This window comes from Budorcas taxicolor, chromosome 11 (genome assembly GCF_023091745.1).
Source record: "Budorcas taxicolor isolate Tak-1 chromosome 11, Takin1.1, whole genome shotgun sequence".
Taxonomy (NCBI): domain Eukaryota; kingdom Metazoa; phylum Chordata; class Mammalia; order Artiodactyla; family Bovidae; genus Budorcas; species Budorcas taxicolor.
This window is the reverse complement of record NC_068920.1, coordinates 30681212-30702632: the sequence shown is the minus strand read 5'-3', so window position 1 is coordinate 30702632 and position 21421 is coordinate 30681212. Positions and strand designations below refer to the sequence as shown.

The window sequence follows — 21421 nt, the reverse complement described above, 5'->3', positions numbered from 1 at the left end:
CATGCTGCAGTCCATGGGGTTGCAGAGAGTCGGACACAACTGAGCAACTGAACTGAACTACAGGAAGAACTGATGCTTTTGAATTGTGGTGCTGGGGAAGACTCTTGAGAGTCCCTTGGACAGCAAGGAAATCAATCCTGAATATTCACTGGAAAGACTGATGATGAACCTGAAGCTCCAATGTTTCGGCCATTTGATGTGAAGAGCTGACTCACTGGAAGAGACCTGATGCTGGGCAAGATTGAGGGCAGGAGAAGGGGGCAACAGAGGATGTGATGGCTGAATGGCATCACCGACTCAGTGCACATGAATTTGAGCAAACTCCAGGAGATACTGAAGGAAAGGGAAACTAGGTGTGCTGAAGTCCATGGCATTGAAGAGTCAGACATGACTTAGCAACTGAACAACTGTGATAAAGATAAGAAGTATGCACAGAATGTGACCCTGGAGTCATTAAGTTAATTTTTAGTCTAATAATCCAATAAATATTGAAATCCTTTCACATAATTACATACAAGGCATAACAGCAATCCAGGAGGTCTGGAGAGACGTTTCTGTCCTCACAGAGTTACTGAAGTATCTGATCTGTTTCTTTGAAACATTGTGTAAATAGGTTACAGAAAAAGAGTATAAACAAGGAAACTGGTGGAATAGGTCACATTCAACCAGTTACTAACTCATTTAAAAAAGATTTGTAAACTGACATTGTTGAAATCACTTAGTGCAAAATATAATAATGGAAATTAAAATAAACACAGGCAAGGCTGTCCAAATTCAATTAAATTTAGAGGATGAAGGACAATATCGAGAAAATAGCAAAGGAAAACAGGAAACACCAAAGTAGGGATGGGCGAACAACGCAAAAATTTTGTAAGTTTGTTGGATAATGAAAACAGCCTGTGTTACTCACAGGATTATCATTCCCCCTATACTTCGGGAAGGAGCAGGCCTGTTTAGTTCTATTCAGTACAGCTCTAGGCACTAGGTATTTTATTAATGAGCAAGCATGTTTAAGTTCTATTTAGTAGTTCTAGGCAGTGGGTATTTTATTATTTTAATGGTAAACCTCCTTAGGGTTAAAAAGTTGTACGGAGCTGGGGTATAATTACTCCCGTTTCACCAGACAGGAAACTGAAGCTCAGAATGGTAGACCACTTTGCTTAGGCACAGTAGGAAGTAGCAGAACTGGGCTTGCCTGTTTCTGTCACAGAAATGTTTTCATCTAATAATTAAGCCTTTCTTTCACGAAACACAACTGCGAGCGCCCGTCAATGGGGTTGTTTGATAAAGTTCCTCACAGACTGGGTGGGGCTGAGTCGGCTACTCCCAGCCCTCTGGCCTGCCGGGGAAGCCAGATGTCTCTTCTTCCCACACCAACACAAAGCCAGCTTTCTCTCGCCGCGGCAGAGGCCTGAGCACCAGAGAAGAAACCCAACAAAAGACCCGGGATCCAGGCCCAAGGCCCAAGGCTCGGCGGGGGCGCCCGGAGCGTGCAGGCAGGGGTTATCCTGACCCCGCCCCCCCCCCCGTGGACACCGCCTGCCTCTAGGACCCGTACCCAAGGAGCTTCCGCCCGCGCGTTCCGCCCCCGCCCTGGCGGCGAGGCCTCCCGGGTTCCCTGCGAAAGAACCCGTCCAGGCCTGAGGCCGCAATTTCCAGCCTCACGAAGGAGGTCCGGCCCAGGCCCCGCCCCCGGGCCGCCCCTTCCGCTCGCGCAGGGGCGGGGTCTGCGCGGCCGCTGGGATCGGCTCCGACGCGGCCACGTTGTCCTGCGCGTTTTGAGCGCCCGGCTCCGGGAGTCCGATCGGCGGCGATCTTGCTGTCCCTTCACGTAGTCGCTGGGCTCGGTGGGGCCGCGGTATCCCCATACTCCCTCCGCCCGGCGCAGCGGCTCAGGGAGCGGCCCGGCCACCCCGCGGTTCCAGTGCGCGGGCGCGTCTGGGATCGGCCCGGGAGGCGTCGCCCTCCGTCAGCCCGGCTGGCCTTTCCGCACCGCCCAGAAACAGCGGACGGGAGGGAGCGCAATCGAGTTGGGCTCCGCGCTGGGCTGGGCACCGGGGCCCATGCCCGTTCGCCCCCGCGGGCCCGCGCCATGGCCTCCGGGAGCGTGGCCGAGTGCTTACAGCAGGAGACCACTTGCCCCGTGTGCCTGCAGTACTTTGTGGAGCCCATGATGCTAGACTGCGGCCACAACATCTGTTGCGCCTGCCTCGCCCGCTGCTGGGGCGCGGCGGAGACCAATGTGTCGTGCCCGCAGTGCCGGGAGACCTTCCCGCAGCGGCACATGCGGCCCAACCGGCACCTGGCCAACGTGACCCAGCTGGTGAAGCAGTTGCGCACCGAGCGGCCGTCGGGGCCCGGAGGCGAGATGGGCGTGTGCGAGAAACACCGCGAACCCCTGAAGCTGTACTGCGAGGAGGACCAGATGCCCATCTGCGTGGTGTGCGACCGCTCCCGCGAGCACCGCGGCCACAGCGTGCTTCCGCTCGAGGAGGCGGTGGAGGGCTTCAAGGTGAGGGCCGGGCGCGCGGGCCGGGGAGGGGCCGGAGCGCGAGTCGGACAAAGGGAGGAGAGAGCCAAAGGGGCTTCCTTTTTTCCGCCTAGAAAATGGCTGAGCCGGACGTGTGGTTCACAGCCGTCATTTCCTCCGTCCGCTCCAGAGCCTCGGCACTCAGATTTGGGAGGAAAACCTGTAGCTGGTGATGAAGCCAGAAGTCTCCCCACCCTCATTGCGTATGTGCCTCTGTGTTTAATGTGCTCTCATGGGCACATTATACATGACGGCCCTTGGAGACCCCTCTTGACTGTATATAAGATATCTGTAAAACCACGTACGCAGCGACAAGCTTCAGAGACGCTCGCATTCCTGTTGGCTCCTAGATGATCTCAGACAAAACACAGTCGGACGTTGCCCGGCTGTATTCACATCAAATAGATGCCCATCACCTCTCCTTTCCCCCAGCACTTCCCTGTGCTCCGTCCTCTTCTAGAACCTCCCGGAAAAGAACAAGTTTCTTACTGCCTAAGTCATTTAACCACTGTGCGACTCATAGGAGATAAGACTTAATGAAGACTGAGTGAAATAAAATGCTGTGTGGATCCCCTTGTGCACCAACAGATTTGTACAGCTCAACAATAGCATGGAAATAAAGTATTAAATGTAAAATAGTTGTAAGACAACATTCAAGGTGTGCACATAATCTGTGTCTGAGGACTGCAGAGAACATCCACATAATTATGTACATGTGTAAATGTGAGTATGTTCATGCAAAATTATTCACTGAACATTTATGGTGCTTTCAAAAATACCATTTTATTCACACTGAACACTATTAGGTTGAGAAGGTGGTGTTGGTTCATGTCACACCAGGGGAAAATAGGAGAAGTTAAGTCCTTTTCTCTCCGTACCTGTCCCTGAAAGCTCGACAACTAAAGCCTTCTAGTTTATTCACCTTTCCACTAAGCCATGCGGTATCCTTCCAAAGGCAGGTAGGTGACCCACCATTTAAGATACAAACTACCAAAGGAGAGGTGTGGTGCCACGGTGATGGCAGTGTGATCCAAGGACAGGCTCTCACCAAGAACTTGGCATCATGAATGTGGGTTACACAGGTGATTAAGAGTCACACTGCTAAGGCCTGCCTTATCTTGAACTGTACACCTGTTTTTGCTTTTTCAGGAGCAAATCCAGAACCAGCTGGACCACCTAAAAAGAGTGAAAGACTTAAAGAAGAGGCGAAGGGCACAGGGAGAGCAGGCGCGAGCTGAACTCTTGGTGAGGTTCCTGAGAATTCGTAGATAATATCGGTTCTGCTGGTCACTCTCTTATATTGTAAGACTTGTAAACTTCCTTAACCTTGTGCAGTCAGATTACCCAGAACTTACAGGTACGGGTGGAACAACCTTACATGGCAGTTAGGAATTCACCTAGAGAACCAAGGGATTCCCACATTTGGGGGGAAAAGGATGGAATAGTCAACTTTAAACCCCTGGAGATCTGACCTAGCAAAAGTTTAATCTGCTAGCTTTGTGCAGATCAGGGTTGATCCTGGTGAAATTCTTGAGCATTGGTTAGCAGCCTTTTGTATTGTTCTGCAGACAGATGCTGGCAGTGGCTTTCCATAAACTTGACTGTTGCGTCTTGTTGGAATGTTCTTTTTCTTGGCAATGATTCTATTCTGAACTTTTCTCTTTGTTCCCTTCTCCTAGTTTCCCAAGGCCTTTGTGGTAGGGATATTTGGGGGAGAGGGTGGTTGTTCTGGAAAAAATAGTCCCTTACCTTTCTGTAAAGGACTAGAGAGTAAATATTTTGGGCTTTGTGGCCTATACCTCTAGCACAACCAGTCAGCTCCCTTGTCATAGCTCAAAAGCAGCTAAAGACACCATTTAAATGAATGGATCTGTTTCCCAATAAACTTTTACTCCAAGGGAGTAAACACGGGAGTTTGCTGACCCTTTATTCTGAAATAAGCTTTTGTGGAGTCTGTCAGTGGGACAAGTGGTGGAGAAGGAAGGACAGATAACCTTTGGCAAACAAACTGTGCCAGTAGAGAATTATGCTCAAAGCCAGTGAGACAGAAGGCCAGATAGAGAGAATGGATTACATGTGAAAGGTTTAAGGAAACTAATCAAGGTTATTATGTGAGGGTTGTTGTAGAAGTTTTGCTTGTATGTTCCAAACCATCCTTCACAGGGCACCCATCTGATCATGTGACTTCTCTGACAGTCTTTCATGGCTCCCACTTGCAGTGAAGTCCTACCAGGCTTCTCATCTTTTACTTTATCTGCCGTCTTCACAAGCACTCATGTGCTCCAGCCAGACTCCATCATTTGCCTTTCCACTCTTTGGTCCATGGCATTTCTTCTGCCTGGAAAGCTCTCCTGTTCTTTGACCATAAAGTGAACTTCTAGTCATCCTTCAAGACTCTTTGTGAACACTGCTTCTGAGAACTGTATCAGCTTCTGCTGAATGCTGTCACCCTCCTTGTGCTTAACTAGCCATGATGACATGTATCACATGAACCTGACTCTCACTTGACTGAGTTCCTTGAGAGCAGAGACTGTGGGTTTTTTTGTTTGTTTTTTCAGACTGCCTTGGTTATCACTGGGGTAATTCAGTTCTCTGCCATTGTATATCCAGTCAATAAACATTGGAAAAGAATAAGTGAGTGAACAAGATGCTTGTATACTGGGATGAAATAATGAGGTCTTGGGGTAGATAGACAGGGGAGAAATGTGAAGGGCTCTAGAAGCAGCCTTTCCTCTCTTCACTGCCCTTCCCTGTGGTCTACACAGAGCCTGACCCAGATGGAGAGGGAGAAGATTGTTTGGGAGTTTGAGCAGCTATATCACTCCTTGAAGGAGCATGAGTATCGCCTTTTGGCCCGTCTCGAGGAGCTAGACTTGGCCATCTACAACAGTATCAATGGTGCCATCACTCAGTTCTCTTGCAACATCTCCCACCTCAGCAACCTGATTGCCCAGCTGGAAGAGAAGCAGCAGCAACCCACCAGGGAGCTCCTGCAGGTAAGACTGAAAGTCCTCTGCCAAGCAGTATCCAGGGCCCCCTACTCCCTTGTTGAAACTCTGTAGCAAGGGCATGTTAGAAGGGAAATGTACAGTAGAGGCCCTGGTTGGCACAGCTTGGGTCAGTCAGTTGCACCGTGTCGTGGAAAGGTCAAAAGGAAGACCTGTCCTGCTCAAGCCTGTCCTGCACTGATAAGTGGTCTGATCACAGGCAAGGCTCTTGACCTCTCTGGGCCTCAGTGAACTCAGTTACTCATGTAATGAGGAATTTGGCCCACATGTCATTTAAAGATTCTCCTCATCCCAGTATCCTATAATTGTAACATGTATGTGCGCACTATGACAGCCACAAAATAACAAGTACCACAAGAAGTGGTCAGCCCAAGCAGTCTTGGGATTTAATCTTGGTTGTATGAGTGATAAAGCTGCAGTAGACCCAGCCCAGCAAGACCACAGGAAATGAGCTGATTGTCTGTTGTTTGTTCATTCAATGCATATGAATTTTCTGTTCTGGGTCAAGCACTGGAATTAAGTGGATAAATAAGCTCTCCTGAAATTTAAATTCTGATGTCGAGATCATATGATAAAGAAGTGAACAAACAAGTATCATCAGTGTTGCCATTAAAAAAGGGCTGATGGGTTTAGGGTCAAGAAACTATGGGCCACCACCTGTGTTTGTGTGTCCTGCGAGCTCATTGTGCTTTTTAGTTTTGAATAGTTGGGGAAGAAAAATCAGAAGAATGTTTGTTATTTTGTGATATGTGAAATTGCATAAAATTCAAGCTTCATTGTCCATACACTATTATTAGAACATAGCCCATTTATTTGTTTTGTATTCTCTGTTGCACCGGAGTTGAGTAGTTGTGCCAGAGACTGTATGGCCTTTTTCTTAGAAAAAGTTCACCAACTCTTACTTCACGTTAAAAAGAGATGGCTTAATCTTGAGCTTAATGAACACCAATATTTAATTGTTAGAGAAGGAAGAGCTTGCAGGGGGAATAGTTTACCAGACAGGCAATATGTGATCAGGGAGGAAGAATGTTTCTGGAAGGAGGGAGTGGACAACAGAGTCTAATGCAGTTGAGGTGAAATAATATGAAGGCTGAGAGCCATTTGGTTTAAAAACATGACCATCCTTGATAAACTTTTGTAGAGCTGCCCGAGTGGAGCAGTCTGGGCAGGAGCCACGTGAGGAGAAGTTGTAGTGACCGAGTGAATGGAAGCTGCGAGAGTAAATGACTATTTCAATAAATAAGGCTGAGAAAGAGGTAAAAAGAAAATACTTGGAGATGAGGTAGAATTGTGGGGCTTTATGGGAAGAGGATGCTTAAAGAAACCAGTTAAACATATCTTTAAAAAAAAATGTGGAGAGGAGCATCTGTTGTAAAGATTCAGGTGAAGAAAATTTACTGAAGCTCTAAGGATGAACTCATCTCTGATGTGCTGTTTCTGAGAAGGCAGAAGGAAGGGTAACTGAAGCGTGTAGGAGGGACTTAGCTTTGAAATATCCTCTGTTGTATAAGAAGAAAGGAGGGTGGGGACAGGTAGATGCAGCAGGTTATGAGGATTGGTAGCAAAAACGTCTTGGCTTCTATCCTCTTTGGCTGCCATTGAGCAGGGGTTAGAGAAAATAATGAGTTTGAGGATTGTGGGAAAGTTCTGAAATTACTGTTTCAGAGTATGGGAAAGCAAATTGGTTCGCAAGACATAGTCGAGTTACTTGGTCAGTGAACGTCAGTTTATATCAGAATTTGTCCGTCCAGGTGGGTGACTTTTTCCCGTCCCGGCTTTGCTTTCTATGATTGTGACTGTTCTGGTTCCAGGCCTAGGGAAAGCTGGTAGTTGGGTTCATCCAGGGTTAGGACTTTGCAAGATGTGAGGGGTTTTTTTGTTTGTTTTTGGCCTTGCCACACTATTTGTAGGATCTTAGTTCCTTGACCAGGGATTGAACCTGGGCCCATGGCAGTGAAAGCACAAAATCCTAACCACTGAACCGGTCAGGGAACTCCCCCTGTTCTGGCTTTTTGATTATGATAAAATATACATAACATAAATTAACTGTTTTAACCATTTCAAAGTGTACAACTTGGTACATTTAGTAAACTTAATGTTATGCAACCATCACAGCTGTATAATTCCAGAACACATTCATCATCTCAGAAGGAGACCTCGTACCCATTAAACAGTCACTCCTCATCCCTTTCTACCCAGTGGCAACCATGGGTTTGCTTATTTTTTTAAGGTATTTGTGAGAATATTTCTGAACACATGGACCATGAAATCAAAACTGGATGATAAAGAAAAGTAGAGAAAGAAGAGGGCAAGTTGTGGACTCCATGGGGGAGAGTGGTCATGGTAGAAGTCATTTGAAAAGTAAACTGAATCTTAACGTGGAGAAGGAGAACATTCCCACTAAGGTCAGGAACAGGGCAAGATGGCCACTGTTGTCTAACTGTATTTTAACGTATGTACACACACACACAGAGGAATGTTATGCAACTATAAAAAAAGAAAAAGGAAGATACCTATGATATAACTGATATAGAGGAGTTTCTATAATGTATTGGGAAGTGAAAAAATTCAAAGTGCAAAATATAGATTATGCTTTTTGTGTAAGAAAGAAGAGATAATTAGAAAATACATGTATCTGTAGGTATTTGCAAGGTAAACACTGGAATGATAAACCAGATAATAATGGGGAGAATGAGATGAGAAGAGAGAGGAAAAAATGACAGATTCTCTGACCAAGTCTCAGATATTTTGAGCACCGAAATAGTTAAGAATAGTGATGAGTTATAACCCATTGAATAAAGTAGGAATTGATGGTTCCACACTAATAATAAATTAGGGGAAAGTCTTCCTTGCAGTAGACTGTCGACTAAGTAATGTACAAGGAGTTTTGAGGCAAGAAAATGATCATTTGGCAGCTATCATGGTGAAAGGTAATTTAGACAATAATTATCTACAGAGGCTAAATCCGAGGGGGAGTTCAATAAGGGCTGGAATGTTAATTTCAAAGTGTCACTTTGAGATTACTTTTTAATTACAAAAGGAAAAATAGTAGCTATAACATACCACCTATAAAGGGAAAGTAAATAGCAAGTGTCTTTAGAAGGAGACACAATGTAAGCTTGAATTTAATCATGGGACAATACCTGGGAAACCCAAGTGGAGAGATATTTTTAAAATAATTAGCCTGTATTAAGGCAATATCGGGGTCTTCCCTGGTAGCTCAGCGGTAAAGAATCAGCCTGCCTGTTCAGGAGACATGGGTTTGATCCCTGGGTTGGGAAGATCCCCTGGAGGAGGAAATGGCAACCCACTCCAGTACTCTTGCCTGGAGAATTCCATGGACAGGGGAGCCTGGCAGGCTACAGTCCATAGGGTCGCAAAGAGTCGGACACAACTGAAGCAACTTATCGCGTGTGCACACACAATAATAGGTCGAAGAAAGCAAGCTGGGCAGGCAGGTAGGCAGTTGTGGTCCAAGAGTGAGATGCTTGAGTTAGTAAATTTGAAACCTTGAGATCTTTGACCAGGGTGCAGGAAGGGAATGCAGGAAGGTGCTGGAATAGCAAATAGTGTGTATCCCAGTTTCTTCTGCCCAGGTTTTACACAGTGTGTGCTCCTTGTCTCCCTGGTTTCTCCCAGGAGGGCCAGCCTGCAGCTCAGTTTCTAACAAACATCTATGAGAGAAAACTGACATTATAAATGATTTCTCATGGTTTTCATTTTCCTTTCTCTTATAGGACATCGGGGACACATTGAGCAGGTACAGTTTTCTCTTTCCCCAGTGCTAAATCAAGCCTGAGTAGACTTTCCCTCATACTTAGAAACTCTGGAAGGAGCCCAGAGCCTGAGGACATCTTACCAAATTTGAGACATATCCTGTCTGTCCCTGAACTGAGTCACTAGTGTGCAAAGAACTAGATGGACTGCAGCTCTTCTCAGTAAAACTAAGGAATTATTGACAAATAAGAGGGTGAGGAGTGAAGTAGGGGGCCCACTTGGGAGGGTGCTGGTAGTTTATGAGGACACTTCTGTGGAGAGGGTGGAGACTCACAGGGCCTCGGGCAAAGTGCAAGGGTATTTTATAGTTTTTGTTTCAGAATCCTTTCTCTTTTGTTATCTCTGTCTTTGTTTCTGGCTCTCTTTTTTCTGTAATGGGGAAAATACAGGCTAAGAAAAGTTTGACCAGCTCAGAGATAAGTCATGAGTTACCTGGATTCTGGCTCTTGTTTTTATTATTTCTCTACTGTATCATCAGATGGACAGTGAGGAAGAGCTCCCTGGGAGTTGGAACATTACCAAGCAGGAAAAGCCCAGATTGGGCAAGAAGCCACAGTTAAATTGTGTTTTCAGTGTTGGATGGCAAGGACAGATGGGATAGACCTTGGGGAATATTATGTTTGTTGTAGGAATGCCTTCTGGGGTAAAGCCTGACTGAGGAAACTGAACTTTGAAGCTAAGTAAAACCCTGAAGGGTGAAAACCCTTCAGAGGAAGTGCAGCTTGATTGTGTGAGAGCATTTGAAGAGGAGATGGGCTAGAAGGGCCCTGTGAATAGAATTATTGATAGAGCTGAGCTTTTTGAGGGCTGCTGACATGGGATGGTATTGAGCTAGAACTTGCACTAGTCCCTGCCAAGTGGCCCTAACAAATACTGCCCTCACTTGCTGCTTTTACTTTTTGATGTCAGTCTAGTTCTGAACTAACACAGAGATAGATCCTTTAGGTTCTAGCATCTGTGAACGTTAAGTTTGGGTTTGACTCTGAAAATTTTTTGACTTAATCTTTGACTTGACTTAAATATAACTAAAACATTTTGCCACCGTTAAAGAAATGTGCAGATAGCTAGCCCAGGGCTGGTTTGGTGGCTCCAGTGTTTATCATCAGACTCTCAGGTTTGTTTCTATTTACTCTTCTGCCATACATAAGCTATGCTCCTCATTATTACAGCCCAAGAAACTTCCTAGAATGCTAACCAGCAGGAAAGAGATAAGTCACATTGCATTCCTTTTTAAGCAGACTTCTCAAATTAGTGCAAGATACTTCTTAGCTCTCATTGGCCAGAGCTTAGTCACATGGTCACATTCAGACTAGGCAGGCATGAACCCAGTAAAATTTGGAAGGTGAGAGAAGGGATATTGGGCATATGATTAGCAGTCAGTGTTTGCCACAGACCCTTTGAGGGGGTTGATGGGTAACTGGATATTGTCCAGAGAGTACCCATCTGTCTGAAAATGTCATTCTTGCCATATTTGGGAACCTGAGGGTTATGGGTCATTGCCCACCATGAATACCAAGGACTTGATCATGGAATCTTAGTGCTTTCTGGCAAGGTCTCGCTTATATTCAGTTTAATTCAGTGAATCTTTCTGAGGGCATATGCCATTTGAAAAGCCAGAAGCTAATGCTGTGGGAGAATATGAAGGTAAGAGGACTCGCCTATTCTGGTCCAGAGGATCACAGTCTAGGAAGAGAATAGGAAAAGGGCTCTACTGGCTGCTATTAAAGACTGTCCACCAATCCACTGACTGGCCAGTTTAGCCCAGGCTTTGTCCTAGACCCTGAAAGAAGTTTGGGGTGGGGGTGGGGGTGAGAGATTCACTCATGGATTTTTTTAAACTTAGGGCTGAAAGAATCAGGATTCCTGAACCCTGGATCACACCTCCAGATCTGCAAGAGAAAATCCACATTTTTGCTCAGAAGTGTCTGTTCTTGACTGAGAGTCTGAAGCAGTTCACAGGTAATGTGAGAAGAGGGATCTCTGAGGGTTTATGCTCTGAATAACTGTATTGCCTGAGAGGAAGTGTTTTCCAGCTAGATAATGGAATGCAAACTGAATATCTTCTTTTCTCCCCATAGAAAAAATGCAGTCAGATATGGAGAAAATCCAAGGTAAATTTATCTACTTAATGGACTGTTGATGTTGAAGTTTCCTGGAAAGATAAACATCCGCACCAGAGTATGGGAAAATGGGAAATGGCCGGATTCCCTGATATGTCACATCTTTCTTTTGGCTTTGTTAATTTTTTCAATTAATAGCCTCTTGTTTCAATTTGAAGTCTTTTAACTAAATACACTTATTTTTCAATCTACATTAATGGAAGAGGAAAATATACAATCCAACAATTAATGCAGAATTAATTTGATTATTTTAAAATTATTTTTAATTGAGAAAGAGAATCAAGAGAAACTATTCTAGCTATATTCCATTTGAGCTAATATTTGTAGTTATAATTTATCGAGTTTCTGCTGCATATGGGTACTGGTACTGACCGGGAGGAGGAAGAATTGAGCATCGCTGGTTGAGGCAGCACCTCGAGGACAGGAACCTGGGTAGGAACAGGGGTTCAGGAGTCTGGCTGCCTGGGTCCTGGGCCCACCTCTGCCACCTGATAAGCATTCTACATTCTACACAGAATGATAAGCTATCATTCTGGTAGCTCTTACCTCACAAGGCTGGAAGGATTAGGTTTACTTACAATTTCTGACGTGTTCTAGAAGGGAACCTTCATGTATATTTGTTAAATAAAGTGTTCTAGGTATTTAAGGGGCACTCTTCAAATATAACATCTTCTGCTCATAGTAACTTATAAGCATATAACACATATGCGTGCGTGCTAAGTCACTTCAGTCATATCTGACTCTTTGTGATCCAATGGACTGTTGCCTGCCAGGCTCCTCTGTCCCTGGGGTTCTCAGGACAAGAGTGGGTTGCTGTGCCCTCCTCCAGGGGATCCTCCCGACCCAGGGACTGAACCTGCAGCTCCTGCATTGCAGGTGGATTCTTTACCACTGAGCTGCCAGGGAAGCCTTAGCCCATATGGCTGTGTACAAAATGCTGAAATTCCTAGGCAGCTTGATAGAATCTGAAACCCTTATATGTACATAATCACTTCATATTTACTATAAATTACAAATCTGCATAATTTTTATAATTTCCTGTATGTGCTAAACCTTTATTTGCATGGCATCTTTTCAGATACATACGTTTTTCACATCTGGCAACATGGATTTAGGGAATGCTCACAAGCAGAACAAGGAGAAACTCCACTTAATACCACAAGTGGTTAGCTCAGACATGACATTCCTTGATCTGACTCTCCTTTATTTTTCCTGCTCTTCTCCTGCACTTAAGCAGTCCATTGAGAACATACCTGTGAAAATGCTTTGTCAACTGTAAATGCATTTTGCTGCAAATGGTATAGTTTGCCCCAGCTTGGCAGGGGCAAGCTTGGTGTCACTTGAACCACACATCCCCTAGAACAGGTAGCTTATGAATCCAAGAGTTATGTATGATGTGGACTTAGAACCATGTCTCTCCCTGCAGAGCCAGCTGACCCACTGAGGAGTGGAATCCTGAATCTTGCCTCAGTTTGACCCCATATGCTTCCAGTGTCGAGCTTGTGTTATCTTTATGCTCAAAGTTCCCAGCCCCTCTTCCCTTTGACCTCTTGGCTGGAAGATGGAGTCTTAACGCTATATGAAAAAATTAATGCAGGACTGACAGCAGGAGTTCTAATGGAAACCATTGCTTTATGATGACTCCTAAATCTCCTTCTGTTGGATACTTCCTAGAAATATTCAGATAACTTCCATAACTTCTTTTCTCTTCTGTTTTTTTTTCAGAATTGAGAGAGGCCCAGTTATACTCAGGTGGGTGATAGGAGACAAAACCATTTGGAAAAAGGAGTAAAAATCCTTATCAACCTAACTACTACTATTCACTAACATTCACTACTATTGTGAATGATTTTGGAAAGTGCCTTAATTTGAATCCTTTAGGTTACATTTATTTTTTAAAAAATGATAATAATCACAAAAAATTTGTTATTTCTATGTGTTTGTAATATTTGCTTCCTAAAAGGCCTCAAATCTGAACCCATGGACCTTTGAAAGAGGAGGAAATTGAATTCAGATGCTAGGAAGGATTATAGAGTTGAAACTACAGTTTCCAAAAATTAGCGCACTGCCGCTGCTAGTACACCAGTCCACTGCTGTGCCCACCCAGCCTTGGGCAGTGTGTGGTTTACAAAAGCATCCTTCCGAAAAGATTGAGCTTGCCTCTTATTCTGAGAGCTAGGGAAAGTCTAGGAAAAATCTGGAGTCATCCCTTCTCTGTCTGAGATCTAGAGTTGAAACTCTCCGTCCCCTTGACAATCACCTTCACCTGAGGTTCACAGACTGGGTAAATCTATGATCTCAAACTCATCTGAGGTTTGTATTCACATGACCACCTTCTATTTCATGGGATCTTCTTCATGGACAAACAGCACGTGTGTTAGTTGCTCAGTCGTGTCCACCTCTGTGACCCCATGGACTGGGGCTCACTGGGCTCTTCCATCCATGGGATTCTCCAGGCAAGAATACTGGAACAAGTTGCCATTTCCTCCTTCATCATGAACAGAGGGACTCTACAAACAATGGGTCTTCTTTCATTAATGTCCCCTGGTTGTGATCCATATTTAATTCTTTCAAGATTGAATATGTTGCTTATGTCTTACATTTCCTAATATTGCACAGGGTACAGTAGAGGGAACCAAAGAGCATAAGGCACTGACCTACCCTTGGAGCTAAATGTCTGGTTGGAGGTACGAGGTCTACCCATGACATGAGGGAATAAATGGGAACTGTTGTGAACACATTGTTGAACCATGAACCATGCCTCTGAGGTTCTTGGTCACCTCCACCAGTTGTCATGAGCCTTTGGTGGGAGACAGTCAGCCTACCTGAACTATGGTTCAGAGAGATAATGTTAGGGAATCTTCCTTCTGAACAAGATAAGAAGAACAAGTGAGAGAATATGTCAGTGATTTTAAAACTGGAAACCACCACGATTGTCAGATGCATGTGGCACTATTTAGTGTGTTTATCTGACATAATGTGAATATCCATATGTTTCACAGCAGATCTGTTAGTATTGGTTGTAGAGTGCTACACCACACCCTCTCTGTCTAAATACTGTAAATTTCTGGACCCTGTGGCTTTCGGATTAAGGGGTTGGACATACACATAAGAAAACCTTAAATTCAGCTTATAACGGATATTGTGGTTTAAAATGTGGAAAAGCAAGGTAAAAATTTCAGTACTTCCAATATATCCTAGCTAAATGAGATAACTACCTAATCCAAACAGTAATTTTGGGAATGTCAGCTTCAGGGTGGACTTAAATGTATAAAATGAATGTGTCTTTGCTGGAGAGCTCTTACTCTCTTCTCAGGGATAGAAAAGCCGAGTGTTCAGAGTGGGCTGTTCTGGTGCTTGGCTAATCCTCCTCTGCCCCTGTATTTCTCTGCAGTGGATGTGACTCTGGACCCAGACACAGCCTACCCCAGCCTGATCCTCTCTGATAACCTGCGGCAAGTGCGGTACAGTTACCTCCAGCAGGACCTGCCCGACAACCCTGAGCGGTTCAATCTGTTTCCCTGTGTCTTGGGCTCTCCATGCTTCATCGCTGGGAGACACTATTGGGAGGTAGAGGTGGGAGATAAAGCCAAGTGGACCATAGGTGTCTGTGAAGACTCAGTTTGCAGAAAAGGTGGGGTAACCTCAGCCCCCCAGAATGGATTCTGGGCAGTGTCCTTGTGGTATGGGAAAGAATACTGGGCTCTCACCTCCCCAATGACTGCCCTCCCCCTGCGGACCCCTCTCCAACGGGTGGGGATTTTCTTGGACTATGATGCTGGCGAGGTCTCCTTCTACAACGTGACAGAGAGGTGTCACACCTTTACTTTCTCTCATGCTACCTTCTGTGGGCCTGTCCGGCCCTACTTCAGTCTGAGTTACTCTGGAGGGAAGAGCGCAGCTCCTCTGATCATCTGCCCCATGAGTGGCATCGATGGGTTTTCTGGCCATGTTGGGAATCATGGTCATTCCATGGAGACCTCCCCTTGAGGAGGTGAACTCAGGCCAGAAGGGCTGCTGGCTGTACTCCCACCCCAGGCATGAGGCATCTTGTTGCCTTGCCACTTCCTGCCCATCACAGCTGGATGTTCTTACCACTTTCCGTGCCCTGCAGTGCAAGACAGGATGTCTGTGTTCTCTGCCATCCCCCCCTTCCCATGAAAATTGTGAGATGTAATAAGTTATCGAGATTGCCCAGAAATAAAAACCAGATGTCCACCTCCAGTGTTCCACACTTCTTGGTCTTATACATTACTGGAGGGGATAAAGAATATGGATAATCTTGGGTTAGGAGAGCCATTCAAGATTCTTACACCTGGGCTCAGCCCCATATAGTGATCATGGGTATTTGCTGTCATTTCTGAACCAGGGTTTCTTTCTGAGAACCCACAGCTGGACTATAAAGTCCTGTCAGCATGGATCCCTTTGTCCCAGTTTTTCCTTTGGGATTAGTACCTCTACCCCTGATTCCCAATCTGCTGTAGTTTTATTAACTCCATTAAAGAGGCCTGTATGTGTTTTGATTAGTTACAGTTATTTTACAGTAATGGTGGGAAATAGCCCCACCTCTGTTAGGAGATAATGTTCTAATCAATGTGCTCTTTGCCTCTCTTTTTGAGGGCTTTGTCAGCTCCCTTCATTCTAATGAAGTGTATCCTGGTCCTGGATGCACATCATCCGGAATTATTTTCTGCTCAGCACCACTCATTGTTCCTACCTCCCTTCCCACTTCCATTTGTGGACTGATGGTCAGTCATACCCTATCCCTGCAAGGATTCTGGGGCAATATTCCAGGGGATTCATTGACTTGTCTCCATTTCTCCCTTCTATTTCAAGGGAAGAGGGAGTTTACCTTTCTGATGTGTGTACCATCAAGGGGCTATTCCATCCCTATGGCCATTGGATCACAAGGCATTCTGAGGTCAGAAAGCCAAGGCAGATCACTTAGCGCAAGCCCCCATGATGGTTCTTAGTCTTCTCTTTCTTTGGGTACATGCTCCTCTGTTTAAAAATAAAGTGAGTATGGATGTTGTTTACACTGTTGTTATTTTCTGGGTCTTGGTAGGACTGGGTTCATAGATACTGGAGGAAATCAACACCATTAACCTCTATGGTTTGAGAATCTCATTCTGGTCAATATTTTACTTTCAACTGGATGATAAAAACAGTACCATGTCACTGCTTTCTACTGGTGCTTGGAAAGTAGTGTTGGACTTTCATAGCCTACAGCTTTGTATTGGCTAATCCTGTCACTTCTCTGGAAAAGTGTTCTCTCAAGTGCTTATTATAACTGACAGTGGGGTATGCAGCAATGCTTGGTATAGATCAGAGCACCCAGAGCTTGCTTCCCACCTCAGAAGCAGCAGCCTAAGCCCTTAGGGTCATGGAGGGCACCACATTCTAAGGAGGAAAAATACGCTGAGAGGACAGCTCTTTTCCAGGAGGTTTTTGATCTTTTTTGCTTTTGGACATGACCTCAAAACGACAAGATTTTATGGTCTTAGTCTTGTACCCAACATTGTGGTTCATGGCTGAAGATCATGCATTGGTGATGTGTCCTGATTCATTTATTTATTCAAAAGGTTTTAAGAGAAATAACCAGGAGCTTCAGAGAGGGGCTTCCATGAGGCTAGGTTAGCTTTTGCTGAAGTCTCAATAGATATAAATACATGTGCTAACACGACAGAGGATGAGATGGCTGGATGGCATCACTGACTCGATGGACGTGAGTCTGAGTGAACTCCAGGAGTTGGCGATAGACAGAGAGGCCTGGCGTGCTGCGATTCATGGGGTCACAAAGAGACACGACTGAACGACTGAACTGAACTGAACTGAACATATATATATTATGTATATAAAATACTACTACACAGATATAGAGCAATGCTCAGCACATAGTATGAAGTGCTTTGTGTACAATGGCTTATTTAATGCTCTTAACAACCCTACAAGATAAAGTAGATACTGTTGCCTTTATTTTACACAAGAAAATTGAAGCATAGAGAGGGTAGTGATTTATCCAAGGTGTACAGTTTGGAAGCAACAGGGCCAGGATTCAGACCAAGGTGAAATACATGTCCACATACATCATATCCTGCCTCACAATATCTATGGATTATGCTTTTCTGCATGGAAAGGTAGAGACTGAGGCCTTGGGGTGCCAGTCTGTTGACCTGGGATACCAGCCTTTAACAGTAAGTCTGTCTACTCTAGATTCAAGAATTCGCAACTGGAAAACTGGGTGAATAGACCCAGTCAGAATCGCATTTCAGTTTTACTTAATATAGTCCACTGGGACAAGGAGGAAGAATAAGAGCCCATAAAGAGGGCACCTTGCTTGGTACCAGTCCCAAGAAAATGTGCCCCTAGGAAAGACTCCCTGGTCCTTGCTCCTCGACTGATTGGAGCTGTCTCCAGGCTAACAAAAGGTCTCACACGGGGTCTGCTTTATCTCCAGTAGACTCAGTACTAATAGGAGCAGCATCTTAATGAATTTTTATTAACAGCAGCAGCTGGAGCAGTGGTAAGCAACCTCTTTGGATTCAGCAAAGCTACTTCCAATTTGAACTGGGATATACTACAAGACTGAATCTTACTAACAATGCTGAATGGAAAAAAGTCTCAAAAAGACTGTATACTTTACAGTACCCTTTCTATGATATGGACAAAAGGTTTGTGGTTACCAGTGGGCCATGTGGAGGACAGGGTAGAGAAGGAGGGTGTGCATTGATGTGCTTTGTACTGTTTATCCTATGATTCTTATAGGTGGTGGGTTTAGAGGTATTAAAAACAAATTTTTTTAACCTGTCATTTTGAATGAAGTTAAATGAACTTTGCAGACGATCTGCAGGAAGGTAAGCATTTGAATTCATCAGGTCACAATATGGACCCCTTTAGGCAAACATGGGTTCCAGTTCTTCTGGTTCCTCTCTGGTCCTTTCCTCAGAATATCTGAAGTTGTTAATTACATATTCATACTTCAACCACTCATTCTTTTTTTTGTTGTTGTTGCCTCAGGAAAACTGTGTTTGTCTTCAGCTGCTCTTGTTTTCTCTGATACTGATCTGGTGGGTACAGAAGAGCATCTTCCCCAAGAGTAGACAAGGCCTAGAAGGGAAGTTTCAGAGAATGAAAGGAAACTGCCATCTAGGATATGCAGCTGACAAGATGAGAGGATGCACGTGACAGTTGCCTTAAAGGCAACACTTAAAAGCACTAAGAAAGTAAGAGCAAGAGCTAGCATATAGTAAATAGATCCATTTGTTAACATCTTCATCAGGGATCGTGACCAAAGTATGGATGGAAATCGCACATCTCCCAGCAAAATAAAACTAGAAAGATCCTTAGTGTACCAGTGATTTGTGGGTTGCTTTTTCACAAATGCATGACAACAATTCATTGATTCAAAACACAAGTTAAACAGTGTTAGGTGCCCCAGATGAACTTGACTGTTGAGAATACAAGAGAACCTGACTCTGTCCTTGGAAAAATTAATAAAGTCAATTAAGAAGAGAAAAAAATAACATGAAATAGTGGGATGAGGCAAAAGACCATTTGTGGGTAAGTGAAACACTGTGTGCTTTCAGGAGACCACAGTGCCGACCATGGTGGTCAGGAGAAACTGAAAGCCTAGATCTGCATTTCTTCCTTAGTGCACTTTTTCTTGAGGTTGAGAGGTTACTACAAATTAACATGGTCCTGCAATAAATTTTGACTTGATTATGCAATTAAATCACTACACTCTTGCGCCTCCTTTAACCCAGTAATTTCTTTGTGAGGTCTTTGTAAAGAATAATGAGAAAGTTCAGTCAAACCAGTGTAGATTATTCTAGCGGAACTGACTTTGCTAGAATATTTATAAAGCATTAATAGCTTAGATTTCACATTGTGCAAATAATACTTAAATATGACAGTATTGCCCCAAGTACATTTCCACATAAAAGTCAAGAGATTAATTTCAAGGTTGGAAATTAAATCCTGTTATTTAAATTGGTATAAACAAACACAGTCATCTTTTTTTAGTTCCCTCCACTCTCAAATCTGTTTTTTGTAGAGCCCCGAGGCATGTGGGATCTTAGTTACCCTGTCAGGGATGGAAGCTGTGTCCTACACAGTAGAAGCACAGTCTTAACTACTAGACCACTAGGGAAGCCTCACCCTTTTAAATTTTGAGGCCTTTCAAAATCATTCAGTTGTTTTAAAAAAATGTACACTAGCCTCTGGGAAGTCCTGTTGCACAATAAATATTGTTAATAAATTGTAAAATTGTTTACATATTTAATTATACCTTACCTATTCTGGAAAGTACTTCAAATCATTTAACGCATAAAATCAAAATATCAGGAGTTTAATATTCCATAAAGGAAGAAAGAGATGGAACTAAAAAATGACCAGGAATAAAAGTAAATGTTAGCATGGTAACATTATAAGGACATGAAATGTGGGCCACAGCTTGGTTTTTAAAGATTGACATGAGAACCTTGTAAAATTTACAGCTCACTATAAAACTAGAGTTTTGTATCTATAGTTTCTATACATGGAAAGTACTGTTTAAGGGACTTAATAGGATTCTTGTTAGTAAAAGAAATTTCTTCTTGGGTTCTTTGTAAATAAAGATTATCAGATGGGTTTATTTTTCATAAAATGAATTTTACAAATCAAGGAAGGATGAACACCTCAAAGGTTGGGTAAGCAATTTAGAGAAGAATCTAAAAATCCTTGAAACATGAATACTGAACCTCACTAATAAAACTGTGTCACCCAGCAAAATGTTTTGTTGTTAACCGTTTAATCATAGTATTCTGTTGGTCATCTTTGGGTTATCTTCTGCAATGTGGAAGACTAGGGTTCGTTCGATCCCTGGGTCGAGAAGATTCTCTGGAGAAGGAAATTGCAGCCCACTGGCAACCCACTCCAGTACTCTTGCCTGGGAAATCCCATGGACGGAGAAGCCTGGTAGGCTAGAGTCCATGGGGTCGCAAAGAGTCAGACACGACTGAGAGACTTCACTTTTCAGTATTCTTGCCTGAAAAACCATGGACATGACTCTAAATTGCTTCAGAATTTTGGGGAGGTAGGTGGGCAATGTGTTTTAAAAGCTTTTAAAACTGGATAAACTTTAAGAATGGATATATGTATATATGTAACTGAATCACTGAGTTGTACACCTGAAACTAACAAAACATTGTAAGTCAACTATACGCCAATATAAAGTTAAACTGGATAAAGATCTAGTGATTCCACTTGTAGAATTTAAGGTAATAATTATGGACATCTGAAAATATTTAGTTTTCAGCCTAGTTGGAAGAATAATTTCTTACTGTTTACCCTTCAAGGTTTCATTAAAATATGTGACCTTCCAGACTCAAAGCTCATATTACTTCGCACAAAGCTGAGAAAGAGCTGCAAAAGTCTGTCAGGAAGTGTGGCACGTTCCGCTTATTTTCACCCAGCCATCCCTTTTAAAAATCGCCATTTTATCTGCTACCTGGCAATGGACGCCACAGAGACTTTCAATCAGGAATATCTGACAGTGACCAGGAAGGTCGGGAGCAAGCGTGTCACTGAGTTTCTCTGGACCTGGAATAGGTCAAACTCTTGCGTAGAAACTTGTCTCATCAAGTCTTCCATCGGCGGGAGTTGTCGCCCTACGAGGACTTTCCAAGGCTGTTCCTCGGCCGTCACTTTCGGAGCCCAAAACAAACACTTCTCCAGTGGCAAGGCAGATCTGGGGACGAAAAGGAATCAGAGACAATAAAATGGTCTATGCCATAATATCTGGGGCTTTTGTTGGATTTTTGTTGTTCCTCACTGTCTTCAAAAATAAGCCTGGGGCAAAAACCACGCTCAAGGTTTCGGTAAAGATGAGAGGCTGGGAAACCTACCAAGCGACTTGGGCTAAACGTCGTTCGGTTCTTTCTTTCCTTCCCTCCAGAAACATAAGCTGTTTTCCTTTTCAAGCCATGGGTGGCCTTTTAGTCTCGATC

General features: G+C 43.9%; 1 protein-coding gene and 1 long non-coding RNA gene across 2 annotated transcripts; one reads left to right on the top strand and one right to left on the bottom strand.

The window, feature by feature from the left end:
• Positions 1-1731: 1731 nt before the first annotated feature.
• TRIM27 (tripartite motif containing 27) lies at positions 1732-15669 on the top strand. The gene is made up of 8 exons (XM_052648024.1): positions 1732-2512; positions 3680-3775; positions 5296-5526; positions 9276-9298; positions 11159-11274; positions 11394-11426; positions 13161-13187; positions 14830-15669. Exons 1-8 carry the CDS (start codon positions 2093-2095, stop codon positions 15423-15425), a joined length of 1542 nt encoding a protein of 513 aa, XP_052503984.1. The 5' UTR covers positions 1732-2092; the 3' UTR covers positions 15426-15669.
• Positions 15670-17345: 1676 nt separating this feature from the next.
• Positions 17346-21411, bottom strand: LOC128055472 (uncharacterized). Its single transcript, XR_008200114.1, has 3 exons — positions 21320-21411; positions 20923-21162; positions 17346-18542 (listed from the first exon to the last, which is right to left on the bottom strand). It is a non-coding gene; the product is annotated as an uncharacterized LOC128055472 (long non-coding RNA).
• Positions 21412-21421: the final 10 nt, after the last annotated feature.

Excerpts from the sequence above, each read along its gene's own strand:
- TRIM27 (XM_052648024.1), top strand. The coding sequence starts at position 2,093 with ATGGCCTCCGGGAGCGTGGCCGAGTGCTTACAGCAGGAGACCACTTGC. Across the intron at positions 3,776-5,295 it reads AGGCGCGAGCTGAACTCTTG|AGCCTGACCCAGATGGAGAG; the intron begins GTGAGGTTCCTG and ends TGGTCTACACAG. Across the intron at positions 11,427-13,160 it reads AGATATGGAGAAAATCCAAG|AATTGAGAGAGGCCCAGTTA; the intron begins GTAAATTTATCT and ends TTTTTTTTTCAG.